The sequence below is a fragment of the Dermacentor variabilis genome, chromosome 7, assembly GCF_050947875.1.
Source record: "Dermacentor variabilis isolate Ectoservices chromosome 7, ASM5094787v1, whole genome shotgun sequence".
Lineage (NCBI taxonomy): Eukaryota > Metazoa > Arthropoda > Arachnida > Ixodida > Ixodidae > Dermacentor > Dermacentor variabilis.
Window position 1 is genome coordinate 70,832,796 of NC_134574.1, and position 16,118 is coordinate 70,848,913.

Sequence of the window (16,118 nt, forward strand, 5' to 3'; positions counted from 1 at the left end):
ACTTAACCTACGATGAAGAGTATAAAGGTGAAAGCCTGCCCGATCACGAGAGAGAGAGAATCAACTTTTGTGCTGAGCCCTTAGTGACAGTTGGTGCGCGCTGGCACCAGATGGGGTGGAACCTTCTTCTCAGGTCCCATACGCGTCCAGCAGTTCCTGGTCCCTAGCCGCCAGCGCGAGCTGGGTCGGTAGGTCGGGGCTGGACAACAAGGTCTCCCATCGCTCGGGGGGGGGGGAGGGGGGGGGGAGGGATGAGACATTCATTACACCAGTCAACATTTTTCTTCTAATGCGTGTTTGCTTTCCATTACTTGTTTTAACCCACCAGAGGTCGTGAGTTCGAGTGCCTTCATTAAATATATGTTAATTAACCATGCTTAAAATAATTTTGCCCAAATTAAATGAAAGGTCGTGGGTATGACTCTCGATCTACACGATGTCATTTGGAATCGCCTTAATTGGCTTTCGCTTTAATAAATACTAGGCATAATTTTACCATGTTTTTGGAACATCCACCAAGACTACCTTTAGAAACGGGCACTCCGGGAGCGGCAGTGGTGGATTCGCCAGGCTCTTTTAAAGCGGGAAAATTTCGGACAGTGCAATGCTTTGCTGCTTCACCTTCTGCTAAAACCCAGCTCCTGGACAACCTTCTTCCGAATCTCGCTCTAGTAGAACGTATCCTTGTAAAGGCTGTGAGTTTTATCGTACAACACAGGGTAATTTCTGTACAGTGCCGATGAGCTTCGTTGCTGACAATTTGGTCGCCATGTTCAATTTATGAACGGATGTGAACATGCTGGTTAAGTGTCTAGTGAAGCGGAAATGCTTTCAAATTTCATCATGGCGAAAAAACCGATGCGAGAGCGGTCTGGCTCGCCGCATGGATCCGCTTCTGCGTAGGTCTTACAGCGAGGGGATTTCTTTAAAGTTTTGACTCTTGACTTTTTTGACTGTGACTCTTTTTCGAGGCCAAGTGTGAACGTAGACGAAGTTCACCGTAGAGCAGATATGGCGTCCTCTGGTTTGGTTCAATATGAGCTGTGATGTAGAGATTTACATAAGGGTAAATTTAGTTGGACAGTCGTACTCGCTCACGGAACCCCAAAAACCATTCGTAAAACCCAGTTTCGGAACCCTTGGACCGACGGGGAGCGACGGGCGAGCTACGGTTCCTACTCATAATACAGGCGAAATAGGTATGTACCACCTCCGATAAAGAGGATTATAGAAAACAACCGAATGCATCGTTATAAATCCTGCCTTTGTGGTGTCATTCCGTTGATAAAAGTTCGGGCTCAAGTAAAGAAGTTCCTATACCTTAGATTACCACCTTTACCAAGTCGTTACTTCAAGGAAAATGCGCGGGCAATCATAATTCTTGTTTCATTAACATGCAGAGCAGCTCAAAATTACGAAAAAGATAAGAACGATGTAGGCTTGTGAATACGGGTTTTAAAATCTTCCTTAACAGTATTGTTAGATGCAGTGTCTGGTCGGTAGGTTTAAAATCATTTGAAAGCCTTTAAATGAAAGATGTCCTTTTCCCTACATTCGATGCTGCGCTTTTGTCTAGGTTGCCTTTGTCAACTAGTCCAATGAGCTATACAGTTGACCAAACAGCCTTCCTCAGCTAGCACGCTCGCCTCATCGTCTGTTGGAAAAATATACTTCAACAAAGGCTCTGTGCATTTGTCACCAGCCGCCGTACAAAAACATGTTGCTCTAAGACGAAAAGCTTGCCGTTTCTGTGATTACTAAGTTAAATAAATCACCGCCCAAGCAATCCGTACAGATTGTAAAGCAGCGAAGCAGAAATGTGCGGCCACTGCGTTTGTCACTGGTTTAATCCCGACGGTTCGTTAATCGACAGCTTGGTAGGCTGCCGGATCCTCGATACGCAGTTGGTGCTTGTGCTCGGCTGCACGAGCGTAATATTGCGCCCTGGCTACAGCATCGGCACAGCGTAGACGAGCTCGTTCCCGATTCTGCTCGCGGCGTTTCTGATCGAAAGCTGCCTGCTCTTCAGGAGTACATATGACGCGTGCCCTACCCATTTCGGAGTCGGAAAGAAACTGCTGCGCGCGCGCTGAGCTGTGAGGGAAAGCAAAAGCGTCACTACTGGCGCAGCCAATCACGCGCCTCTTTTTCTCTTTTTTTTTCTCGCGCATGCGCATGTCGTTGCGCGGGAGCAGTTTTCGACGTAGAGGTGATAGACGGCCGGACGAATTGTCTAGCCGTACAGAGCTTCGCTGTAAATGAGTGCGAATTGTTTACAGCAACAAAGATTTGGTTCCTGTTGAAATCGTCAAGTGAATTGATGACGCTGTTGGCAGCATTACGGCTCTTGCACTTATTTCATATAATGCACATTTAATTATTACACTAGCCACTAGTAATTTGTGAGCCCAGCTGGTGGAAAAAGGTAAATATAGTTAGTTAGTTAAATGGGGTTTAATGGCGCAAAAGCGGCTAAGGCTATGCTGCGCCAAACACGAGGTGTTTTAAAATCCAGTGAATGAAGGAAGATGCTTTGTTAATAATCTATATTTTATGTAAAAGTCCAGTGCCGTCTAGAAATTTACGGATGTCACATAATGTGACTAGCGGATCATCACCTAAAATTAGAGCAGGGTGTGGAGGTATGTGTAGTTGATATAATTTGTGCAAAAGTTCGTCTGTGTGTTTCAGTCTGGGTACATGTGAGTAATATGAGCATAACTGTTAGTGGCTGTTGACATTTCTCGCATGTTGGTGTGTCTTCTTTCGTAAGTAAGTAATTGTGTGTGAAGTGTGTGTGCCCAATGCGTAGTCGGCGTAAAACTACTTCGATGAACCGCTCCTGATGATAGCATGACTTCCACTCGCCAACTATGGGTTTGATGATGATGATATGTGGTTTTTATTGGCACAAGGGCCAGTTATGGCCAAAGAGCGCCATGTCCATGTTAATGAGTTTGCAATGAAATCATGAGTTCGATGAAGTTGGTGTGACGTGGCTGTAGAGGGGCCTTAAAAATGTTCGCGCTAAAGTGCGCAAAATCTGTACAATAAGATTATGGCGATGTCTTATGACGTGTACTATGAGCATTTAAGGTACATTTAAAAAGAATGATACGATGTGTAAAAATATTGTCACAGTCGGTAATGTGGAAAGAAGACGACGCTGATGGTGGTCTTAGAGACGACGAAGAAGAGTTTAGCATCATCGCTGCTCTACGCTTGTTGGCTCAGCCATTAAAAGCCACTTATAAATAGACGAACGCTTCTTCCTTCCCGTAACATAATTGGTGGACGTGCGGGGTAATCACTTGAGCAAGACGGAGCTCCACAGCGGACGTAACCTGGCCGCCATGTCATCCGAAGGAGAGAGTTCCACCGCGGCCCCGGCGTCGCCACCGACGGTCATCCTGGCTCAGCCTCGCGACCCAGGCATGTTTTCCGGGATTGACAACGTTGACGTTGACGACTGGTTGCAGAATTATGAACGGGTCAGCGCACACAACAGGTGGGATCACACGCTTATGCTGGCTAATATAATATTCTACCTTAAGAAAACAGCACGGGTCTGGTTCGAAACACATGAAGAAGAGATTACGAGTTGGGACCAGTGTAAACAGAAGCTTAGAGATTTGTTCGGCAAACCCGTCGGCCGCCAACGTGCTGCGAAGAAGGACCTTGGGACCCGTGTACAGACGTCCACTGAATCTTACGTGGCGTATATCCAGGACGTCCTCGCTCTTTGCCGCAAAGTAGATAACAATATGGCAGAGGCAGACAAGGTCAGCCACGTCTTAAAGGGCATCGCGGACGACGCGTTTAACCTGCTTGTTTATAAGAACATCACAACGGTCAATGAGATAATTCACGAATGTCGCCGCTTTGAAGACGCGAAGAGTCGCCGCATAGTTCGACAGTTTACTCGTCTACCTAATACCGCAGCTTCGTCGACGTGCGAAGACATTGGTCCACCGCGTGAGTCCACCTCCAGCGAGAACGTCGTACGTATCGTTCGGCGAGAAATCGAAGCAGCGTCTCCTTCCACACCAGTCACGCAGTGCTTTGACGATTCCCGGCCGCTTGTGTCCCTCATTCAGTCGGTCATTCGCCAAGAACTTGCCAATGTAGGTCTTCCATCCATCTGCTCCGCCAGCCGTCCTGACTTTGCTTCGTCTACTGCCTCTGCCCCTGTTCACCGGAGCCAATACGGTTCATATCCGAGCTATCGCAACCCGGCCGAATTGCGCACCCATGACGATAGACCCATCTGCTTTTCCTGTGGACGTGTGGGCCACATCTCTCGCCACTGTCGAAGTTACTGGCCAGCCCACTCACGACCAAGCTTTCCCGCCTACCGCCGCTCCCCACTGAATCCTCGCCCGCCATCACTCTCCACCGAGGTTGAAGACGCACCTGACAACGCTCGAGCCACCGCGACCAGCCGATCGCCATCACCACATAGTCGCCGCTCCCGTTCGCCCCAGCTGCGTCGCTCTCCATCCCCAGCTTACCGTCGCCGCTCTCCGACGGGAAACTAACTGGGGCAGCTCCTGGAGGTGACGCTGCTCTAGAACACCGGCCTGAAATTCCTCTGCTGACCCTGCCTACTAATCGGAACCTTCTGGACGTGGACGTGGATGGTTTGCCCGTTACAGCACTCATCGACACTGGAGCCCAAATTTCCATCATGAGTGCGGAGCTTCGAACGCGCTTGAAAAAAGTACTTACCCCTGCTCCGACTCGACTGCTCCAGGTCGCCGATGGTGGTACTCCGGCTGTGCTTGGAATGTGTACTGCTCGTGTCAGTGTCGCCGATCGCCACACGTCCGTTTTGTTTAGTGTGCTTGAACATTGCCCTCATAATGTGATCCTCGGACTCGACTTTTTGTCTGCCCATTCTGCTCTGATTGACTGTTCCGCCGGTGTTGTACAACTTGACCTACCCCTACCTGTTCCCATTGACCTTCCGGCTCAAGCTCCAGCTCAACTTTGTTCCGCGGATTTTATACGCCTGCCATCTCTTGCAGCAACCTTCATCCCTGTTTTAGCCAGCCCACCTGTACCTGACGGAGGCTATGTTCTTACTCCCTCGACGTCAGTCCTGCTTTCTTACAATGTCTCCTTCGCACACACCATCGTTTCTGTTGCGGCCAATCAGACATGTCTTCCCATCCTAAATTTCGGACAGAGCCCACAAGTAGTTCCTCGAGGCATGTCTCTTGCCACGTTGTCTCCAACGCACGAGTGCCACATTTCTGCTCTATCTGTTGCGCCGTCTTCGACCACTGCTCATTCTGCGCCTTCTGCATCAGTACCGACCGATGAATTCACAAAGATGATTGCACCGGACCTCTCAACCCAAGAAGCCGCACAGCTCCGTGGCCTCCTCGAGTCCTACTCCGACATTTTCGATCTGAACGATCGCCCTTTGCGTCAAACTACGGTCGTGACACATCGGATAAATACCGGCGATGCAGCACCTGTTCGCAGACGCCCATACCGGGTGTCGCCCTCTGAGCGACAAGTTATCCAGAGCGAGATTGACAAGATGCTTGCCAAAGGGATTATTGAAAACTCTTCCAGCCCGTGGGCGTCCCCTGTTGTTCTCGTCAAAAAGAAGGATAACAGCTGGCGATTCTGCGTTGACTATCGTCATCTAAACACGATCACCAAGAAAGATGTGTATCCACTTCCCCGCATTGACGATGCTCTGGATTGTCTCCATGGTGCCACTTATTTTTCATCTATAGACCTTCCCTCTGGATATTGGCAAATTGCCGTGGACGAAATGGACCGTGAAAAGACCGCATTCGTCACACCAGACGGCCTATATCAGTTCCGGGTAATGCCTTTTGGCTTGTGCAATGCCCCGGCGACCTTTGAACGGATGATGGACATGCTCTTGCGTGGTTTGAAATGGTCCATCTGTTTGTGCTACCTGGATGACGTCATCGTATTCTCTTCAACTTTTGCAACTCATCTTGAAAGACTTTCATCTGTTCTTTCTGTTTTTCGCACCGCTGGCTTGCAGCTCAACTCGTCCAAGTGTCACTTCGGTCACCGCCAAATAACTATGCTCGGACACCTCGTCGATTCATCAGGCATTCGCCCCGACCCCGCTAAAGTTCACGCTGTGCAGAATTTCCCCGTACCAACTTGTGCCAAAGATGTTCGCAGCTTTATTGGCCTATGCTCGTACTTCCGCAGGTTTGTGGAAAATTTCGCCCATGTTGCCCGTCGCCTGACTGACCTCCTGAAGAAAGACGTTCCTTTCTCTTGGGGCTCTCAACAAGCGTCTTCTTTCTCGCAGCTCATCACGCTGCTCACCACACCTCCTGTTCTCGCCCATTTTGACGCCTCCGCTCCGACAGAAATCCGCACTGACGCTAGTGGCTACGGCATCGGCGCAGTTTTAGCTCAACGCCAATGTGGGTACGACCGCGTCATCGCCTACGCCAGCCGCCTCCTCTCTCCCGCAGAGCGCAATTACTCGATTACTGAGCGCGAGTGTCTCGCCCTCATTTGGGCGGTGGGCAAGTTCAGACCCTGTATATATGGTCGGCCATTTACAGTTACCACCGACCACCACGCCCTTTGTTGGCTTTCCTCCCTTAAGGATCCCACCGGACGCCTCGGTCGCTGGGCCCTACGGCTGCAGGAATACACATACACTGTGGTCTACAAGTCGGGTCGTCTACATCAGGACGCCGACTGCCTGTCTCGAAATCCTGTCGATGTACCGGACGGCTTAGTGGACGTCGCACCGATCTGCGTTCTTTCGCTCTCTGCCTTGCAAGACATTGGCGCTGAACAACGACGAGATGAGTCGTTACACCCAATTATCGAACGCCTGCTCTCTGATCCGTCTGACCCATCCCTCCACATGTTCCTGCTACAAAATGGCATCCTGTATCGCCGCAACATGCACCCCGACGGGCCCGAGCTCCTGACCGTCATTCCGTCTCATCTGCGACAGACTGTACTGCAGCAGCTGCACGACGTTCCCACCGCTGGACACCTTGGCGTTACGCGGACCTATGACCGAATTCGGCGACGGTTCTTCTGGCCCCGTCTCAACCGCTCCGTTCGCCGCTATGTTGCCGCGTGTGAGTCGTGTCAACGCCGGAAAAGACCAGCTGTGCCTCCTGCCGGACTGTTGCAGCCTTTGGATATACCGGCCGACCCTTTTTTTCGCGTTGGCGTTGATCTTCTCGTACCATTCCCTATGTCGACTGCCGGACATAGGTGGATTGCCGTCGTTACGGACTATACAACTCGCTATGCCATTACTAGAGCCCTACCGACCAGCTGCGCTACAGACGTCGCTGATTTCTTGCTTCACGACGTCATCTTGCACCACGGTGCACCTCGTCAACTTCTCACCGATCGCGGCAGATACTTTCTTTCCAAAGTCATAGACGAGCTACTTCGATCATGTGCTACTAAACACAAACTTACTACCGCTTACCATCCTCAAACTAACGGTCTTACCGAACGCCTGAACCGCACATTAACTGACATGCTCGCAATGTATGTCTCCTCCGATCATAGCGACTGGGACATTGCTCTACCATTTGTCACGTTCGCCTACAATTCCTCGCGCCACGACACAGCTGGCTATTCACCCTTCTATCTCCTCTTCGGCCGTGAGCCAACTTTGCCTTTCGAGACCCTCCTCTCGACCACGCTCGTTTCGCCGACAGAGTACACTCGGGATGTCATAACCACAGCGACCCAAGCACGCCAGATTGCCCACATTCGTCTTTCTGCTTCACAGACACGCCAGAAGAGCCGTTACGACCAGCGCCATCACGACGTGCATTATGAACCAGGTGCCCTTGTGCTAGTCTGGTATCCAACTCGGCATGTTGGTCTTTCGGAGAAATTCCTCTCGCGATACCATGGCCCTTACCGCATCCTTCGCTAGGTGACCCCTGTCACGTATGAAGTGTCTCCGTTGGATGCCACGATGCCTTCACCTCTCTCTGACATCATCCACGTCAGCCGTCTCAAACCTTACCTTTCTCGGACAGCTGAGCCGCACCAATCAGGTGCTTTTTCCGACGGGGGTGATGTCACAGTCGGTAATGTGGAAAGAAGACGACGCTGATGGTGGTCTTAGAGACGACGAAGAAGAGTTTAGCATCATCGCTGCTCTACGCTTGTTGGCTCAGCCATTAAAAGCCACTTATAAATAGACGAACGCTTCTTCCTTCCCGTAACAATATATATGGTTATAAGATATGCTAGAGCACTGTTGCCTCCTTAGAGCCCTTGAAGAACAAGGGCCTGGAGGCATGTGCTATGCAAAACTGTTATCGCAGTGGCATCCTCTGGAGCGAGGATGCTCTACGAATTTAATGGGCATATAACGTGTAGTACGACATCATTTAAATAGTTGAGGATTGCCTTGGTGTCAAAAAGCGGTTCCTTGCCGAGAAACATAGCCGGGTGTAGAGGGATGTTATAATGGTAAGCAAGCGGAAAATGTTTCTTTTTCTCCGTTTCGGCTTCCCGACAGTCCAGGAGCACGTGGAGGACGGTAAGCCTCTCACCGCATCTGCCACAGGTTGGAGGTTCACTTTCAGTAAGCCGGTAACTATGGGTGCCAAATGTGTGTCCTATTTTGAGGCGACAGAATAGGACATCTGTTCGCCGAGATTTTGTTGGGGAGGGCCAAAAACCTAACTGGGGCTTTATAACGTGCAGTTTGTTATTTGTTTGCGCGTCCCACGTGCACTGCCAGTGATGTCGCAGTTTATTTCGTAAGAAAGGCCTCAGATCTGTGACAGGCACATCAGCGGTAGGGTTAACAGCTTGCGATGTGATTGACGTGGCCATCTCGTCCGCGAGAACGTTACCTTCGATTCCCCTATGGCCAGGGACCCAGCATAATGTAAATATAGTGCTGTTGAAATACGAGACGAACGCTCCGTTGCATGATTGTTGCTGGAGTTCGAAAAGAACATCTGTGACTGAAATACAGTTTTGTTTTCAAACGTAATGTTTAGCCCTAACTTGAGTCGTTAGAGCTGTATTACCGAAGCAATATATGTCATTTATGTATTGTTGAAGGACTGCACAGCCAAGTTAGGAGTCCTGTTAGGCTTTCGCGAGGGCACATTGGAATTTCGCTATTCTGTCCGCTCGCTAGTAACCAGCACGATGATGCAACATGCTCGTTTAATTGAAACTAAGGTGCGCTTAAAGGTCAGCGGTAAAACTAGTTTATCTTTTTGCAACACGCATCGTTTTCTGGGCCGTGAAAAAGAAGCTGTGTCGTCCATGCCTTCAATGAAATAGATTTATTTTAAAAGATGCAATAACTTAAAAGGTCCTTCTCTTGATTATTGGATTGACAGCTTTTTAGATATTCCCAACTTCACTCCGCATAAAAAGTAGACAAATCGGAAGTACCTGCAGTCATGGCACAGACCCCGGAAGCTTAAGAAAAATTTATAAAATTTTGTTTTCCGATATGCTGACAAACACGAATATCTGGCAAAGATTCAAAACCGCCTAAATTGTCTCATATCGCAAATTATCTCTTAAGCTCTTAAAGATCGTTTTGTGAGGGAATAAAATAACGTCGAGTTTGCGCTCAAGATCGCAGTTCATGACGCACCCTAGTTCAGGATGACGGCGCACCTGGCGCGCCACAGACGAGACACAGCTAGAACAGCGATATGAGAACAGTGCCCTTAACATCACACAAATGTCGACAGCCGCGAGTTGACTGTCCTGATAGGAGCAGGTCGCAGTACCTCGAAGAGTTTCAATATGTTAAACATATCTATGAACGTTGTCTCTGCTCCTCATCTCAAAAGCAAAAAGAGACACAATAATAAATTAATCTTTAAAATGGCTTGCACTATACTTAATTTCGTTTGCAGGATATTACAAATGATCTACGTGGCACGAAAGTTGAAGATTGTCTCCGTTTTGTAAGGTTTTTGAAGAAGTAGTCTTAGCCCGACTAGATAAGTTTTTGGCTGTGCAGAACGTTTACGCTGAAGAGCAATACCGACATATAAAAAGAAATTCAGCTGAGACGGTGTTAAGTAACATTTTAGCATTACGGAAAAAACTAAAATAAACTTAGAAAATAGATTACTAACCGTGAGTATCTTCATGGACCTAACCAATGCTTTTGATCTTGTTAACCACGACACTTTACTAAAGTAACTTGAAAAGTATGGTATTCGGGGAGCACCTTTAAGCCTAATTAGTAGATATTGGAAAACCGGCAGCAGCACTTAGTGGTTAACAATATCTCGTCATCCTAAATGATAGCTAACAACGGAATTCCCCAGGGATCCATATTTGGCCCTTTTCTTTTTCTGGCATTCATCAACGGTTTACGGGGCTATCTCTCAGAAGACTGTATTTTACACGCAGACGATACCAATATATCTCCTGACAGCTGGTACGGAAACAGATCTTTACAAAAAAAGGCAATGATGTCCTGCTAAAGCTATCAAGCCGGCTTCAATCTAACTGTCATCTGTAAAACAAAAAGAAAAGTAATTATATAATTCTCGCCGCAAAAAAACCAGACTAAGGAACGATAAATAATTAAACTTCAACAACTCTCCTTTACAAAGGGTTAACGGGACGAAATTTTTAGGCATCTACCTCGAAAGTCAACCAAAGTGGCATAAACATATCCATGTAAGTACACTAACCATATATAATAAAATTCGGATGCTGTATAAACTACGGTAAATTTTCCCGTGAAGACACTCCGTACTCTTTATGTCAGTTTATACATTCGTATAATACGTATGCTATTACCATAAACGCATTCAATCACATTTGCGTACCCATTACTTAATATACTACCCGTGCAATATTGCATTGGTTACCGCGTTCTTATTCTGCTTTACAAAATAAGGCAGAAAATTATACCGTGTCCTTCTGTAAAACTTGTTTTCCAATATACAACATACCCATTACGATCAGTCACCTCGGAAACGCTAACTGTTTTAAAATCTCGCACTAATTATTGATCATATAGATTCTCGCAGGCCGCATCGCGGCGCTGGAATAAATTACCAACAGATCTAACAACACAACAGCCATTAATCAGCAACAAAACTAAACTTCGCTCTTTAATGCGCGCGTCACTTGCTAAATGAGTATGCACCATATGTGTGCTGTCTCATGTAGTTTTTTTTTTTTCTCACGCGCTCTAGTGCTTATATAACAGCGTATAACATAGGGACCCCTTCACAACTCCGAAAGTTATAGGGTCCCACCTTTATACCATACTCAGTGTACTCATCCTTATCTGATCAATAAAAGAACTTGAACTTGATCTGCCGTGGTTGTCGTGGTGCCAGTTTGGCGCTTGATATTAGACGTGTATCATCATCTTGCCACACAGGTTATAGGATTCTGGTCTGCAGTGGGGTGACCCGGTGTTTAGCGATGATTATGCATACATCTCATAATAGTGCACTCTGGTTAAACTACACCGATGATTTTAGTGTGACGGGCCTAGGCACTTCATTTTTGGCAATATAAAGGTCCAAAATAAGGCACAAGCTGAATCTGCATCTGACCTCGGAGTAGCCACGCGACAACTCCTTGATGCTTGAAAACCCAGAAGATTAAGTCAACCCATATTGCAGATTCCTTGAATAAATTAAACAACTCCCTGGCGAATATGACTGTACACACAAAGGAAGAAAATGTAAGCGTAGGAGGAAACTCGAGCAAAAGAAGAGACATACGCTCCTCTCGAGTTCCCCTTAAAACATTCCTCCAAATAAGGTGACAGAAAATGGATACCGCGCAAGTACGTATGCCGACCACCTATGTTTCTAAGGATTGGTCGCCTGCCTAAAGGAGTTGAGACTGAAGGGAAAGGTCAAATGCCATCGAGAATCTATAACTGAAATTTCACTAGGACTTCTGAGGGTGTCTTTTTAATTTCCTCAATGATGGGGATTAATGCATAAAGCTTCTAAGTGTTCTTGACATTCTCCTGCCATATTTTTTATTATTAAGTCGAATATGATGATTGGCTGAAGTGTTCTCTTACGAACAGTTTTAGCAGAAGAACAGCTTTGTGTATACAGACCATGTTTTTTGTTTAATTTGGTAGCAGACAATAGCAGAACTACAACAGACTCCCGTTCAGATTACCAGGAAGGTGCCCTGGAAACCTGGTTATCAAACCTGGTGTCATCAAACTTCATGTTAATACAAGTGAATCGCAAAATTCAAACGTGTATAATGCTGGTGGAACCAAATATGTGCGGTACAGAAAAACAAATGAAGCAGTATTAAAAGTTCAAGGAACGTAACCGCTTGAAGTTGCGTCATACAAATTACTGCATCAGGCACTCTTGCTTAAGCTGGTAATTGTTGCTTGGTAATGCTGCCCGAACGTCTGCGCTGCCGGGAAGTCCAACATTCTACCTAGCTTGGTTGGCAAACTTCCCGCTAGAGGAGAATTCATAAATTGTCGAGAAACTTGAGAATTAGTCATAGACGGCACAAGCACGTGCAGCCAAGCACGTGCAGCCAAGACCGTCTGCGCCGCCGCATTTAAATAGGGCGACTACTGACATGAAAATGAACAATAAAATATTCCAACGCAACTGGTGAACGTGTGCCTCCTCTGTACTGCTTTAGACGGGCATGAACAAACCTTGATTTAAAAATGCACTGTTCTAATTTAGCACCTTGGGCAGGCCCGAGTACCTTAAGCGATGCCACCATGAATGTGCCAATGTGATAGACGGAGTACTAATATGTGCCATGCCTGTGTTTTCTTGCAGCTCATTGTAATGAAACTATCGATAAATCACAAACGCTTTGTGCGGCATTTGTACCGTGACCTTATGAAGGGATCCTTAATGAAAGAAAGTCAACCCGGGCCACAGGGGAGAGTGGCGGCAGTGAGCTTACCGCCTTGAAAACATCGTAAACTATTGTAAAACGTTACAAGATTGTAATTCGTAAGGATGCATGAGGAATGTATGTCGGGGTTTGATCCCCCGGATAAGGATGAAATTTGCGATTGCGCTGCTTCCTTTCTGATGTACCTGCATGGGTTGCGTCTGTAGCTACGTTTCCATTGTCGTGCATGACAATTTTTACCTTCCATAAAACTTTCTCCACCTTTAAAAATTCAGCAGAACCGATTTCTTTATTCAGTGCTCCTACGCTTCCAGTTGTGGAATAATTCGGCTTCTTGCAATATGCTAGCTTCCTGCCTAGATCAGATGCTTGAGTGATCGCCCAGAAAAAATCTTTCATCCGTGCTCCGAATCGTGTACCAAAACGTACACCTCTTCAAGTGCGAAGTTTTCTTTTTGTAAGATACACTTACACGTTTGCCTTGTGCACTCTTGCGGAGTTGCATTGAATGGTGATGTTTCTATTTAATAAACTTCCTATATATTGCTGATAGTGCTGTAGCGTATGTGCTCATCTAGTTGCACTACAGACTCACTGTAGCCTCATAAAAAGAATGACTGGTTGACTAACTGACCAACTTATTTCTTCAATAATTCGGTTGAACGACACTTTAGGAATAAAAGGCAGGGGGTGGTCCAGTGGCAGACGATAGCAGGTAAATTTCAACCGCTTGATCTTGAACTTGCACCCAATGCTTAATAAATGATAATTTTCGGATGCTACCCCATTAAAATGAGGCTGCCACGCACCGCCTGTGTATGAATCATCCACATGACGTTCTGCTTCAGGACGCCATAGCCACTGATAGACAACCGCGGCTATCCGCGGAGAGACAAACTGTAGCAAACAATGATATATGATAGAGACATTGAGCAACATAGGTGCCTGAACTGAGCGTGTACATACTGCAATGTATGCCACGAAATTTATACGTTCTGCTGACTGCACTGCCTCTCATTGAAAGTCTTCCGCGGGCATCCAGCCCCATGCAGCCTAAAACAAAAGGCTTTTCATTTTGAGAAAAAAAAAACGTAAAAGATACCTTACCAGTCAACATCTTTTCCTTTGGCATTCTTGCAAGAGACTTTTGCATTCACAAATGCACCGTAAAAGCTCACGCATGTCCCAATGAAAACGAGCTGCGCAAGGATGTCGAAGGTAGCCATTACACTTTTCCTAAGATGGGCTACACAGGACGGCGGAATCAGATCCCCCGTAACTTCGCAAAGCTTCGTAAAACCGCTTCCTTCAATTTCTTTTTTCACTGTACTGCGGTCGCTGTAGTTGGGCTTGTAAACTTCATGCGCGGTATACGCCGAAGCTTTCTGGAAGTAGCGCTTTATGTACTTCTGATGATGAAGTATATTTGCACCGTGGAAAGTGCAGAGCAGGCGGGTAAAAGGGGAGAGGAAAATACCATTCACTCTGACGACAAGCCCGACATCTGCGCTCTCCATGAACTACTTTTTCTACTGTTTTCTTGGGATGGTTTCTTCAAAAAAACTGACACTTAGCGTCTTGGATTCTTGTCATTACGCTAGCCTTCAAACCGCGAAAGAAATCACAAAGTTAAAAGGCGATTGAGGCATACGACTAATGAGTCACAGAAGGTTGTCGACCAACTGTAGCTATGAATTTTTCAAACGTTCGTATCTTTCAGGCTTGAGAGCGGGGAGTTAGAAGGCTGCGTAAACAGAATTAATTTTCTGGCTGCCCTCTTTTATGCTGTGACGGAGGATTCGACCTGATGACGTCCATGGATGAGTAGAAAAACGATTCTAAAAGGTTGAACGACGACTACCCAAAACTTGAGGTTATGCGATAACCTTTGAATGGAAATAGCATTACAGACCAGACAGAAACTTTCACTGCTTCTACCTGAAGCGAAGCGGAATATACTCTTAGACATACGTCGTGTCATCCACTCTTTAGTTGAAAGTAAAACTTTTCTTTGATAACTAGCAAATCAGCGCGGATGAGTTCAGAATAATTCCTGAAGTCTTTCCTTTGCTCATCGTGTGTGAAGGTTTCTTAGAAGTTGAAGTAGTCTCCAAAAAGTGTACCATTTTTTGTCATTTCTTTTGAGGCTCCACCCATAGTTGCTGACGCTCGTAGTTGTGCACTATGAGTCCAGAAAGAATGCATATTGATGCTGTGCACTTGAAACGGCCCGAGCGCGCCGTACATATCGGGGTAATATTTAAATTTATGGTAATATGCCGAGTCATAGCAAATACCTTATGTGTCGCTTTTCCACATGTTTTTCGGCACCATGTATACATTGCAAGGTCGAACGATACCTTGCCTGCGACTGCAAGGTATTGAATGCTTTGTGATGATTTTGCACTTTTTTTCCTGTAACGCAAATAGCACAATGACGTAAAGAGAAAACAGACGTCCTTGTGTTACTTGCGCTACAGGAAAAAACTGCAAAATGTTGCACCAACAAGCCCAAATGCCTACACTGATGCACTCTGTAATGAGCTCTACCTGCTTGTTCTGGCTAAGTCCTCACCAAACATTTGTTTTTCTTTGGTTTTGAAATTGACATTGTATGGCGTCGGTAGGAAGATGACGTCCATGTAGGCATTGTACTTCAGATTATTTTTTACACCTAAGATGCATCATGTGTCCATTCGGGGCAAAGTTTCATGTTGCTTTCTTTCACAATATATATATATGTGTCGGGTGTGGACAACGCCGAAGCGTTACGCATGTTCTTTTCCTCAGATTGATGGTGCTCAGATAATGCTCTTTCCAATGCCGTCGTCGGCGTCTTTCTTTTTTAAATTTCTGAGCTCAGAACGGCCTCGAGTTATTTTCGGAATCGCGGCACTGATATTCAGCGGTTTCATTTTCTTTTTCTTCTATTTTCTGTACCACTTGAAACTACAGCGCAAAACCTGACTGGACATCCCTCGGCTATCCGGCTTGCCGTGTTTTCCGCGCGCGCTGCCACTTCACCTCGCGTGAAAGCGGCCCGATTGGGACTTCCTTTTATTTGGAACACTTTTAGTACGGCAATAATATGGCTACGGAATATTAATCGGAACCTGGAGCAAGACAATCGGCGCTGTTGTGTAGGCGCGTCAGGCGATCGGTCTTCAAGTCTTGTTTTGTTGTAGCTCAAGCTTGACACGGACAACAGAAGGCACATCTGACACACACACAGCGCTAACTTTCAACAA

At 46.6% G+C, this 16,118-nt stretch overlaps 1 protein-coding gene across 1 annotated transcript in view; it reads right to left on the reverse strand.

Moving 5' to 3' along the window:
• The window catches only part of LOC142586838 (plancitoxin-1-like), a 110,047-nt gene extending 95,771 nt beyond the window's left edge, over positions 1-14,276 (reverse strand). Inside the window, exon 1 of the mRNA XM_075697705.1 lies at positions 13,978-14,276. Coding sequence (XP_075553820.1) covers positions 13,978-14,096 — 119 coding nt within the window. The 5' untranslated portion in view covers positions 14,097-14,276. The remainder of the gene's footprint in view (positions 1-13,977) is intronic.
• Positions 14,277-16,118: the final 1,842 nt, after the last annotated feature.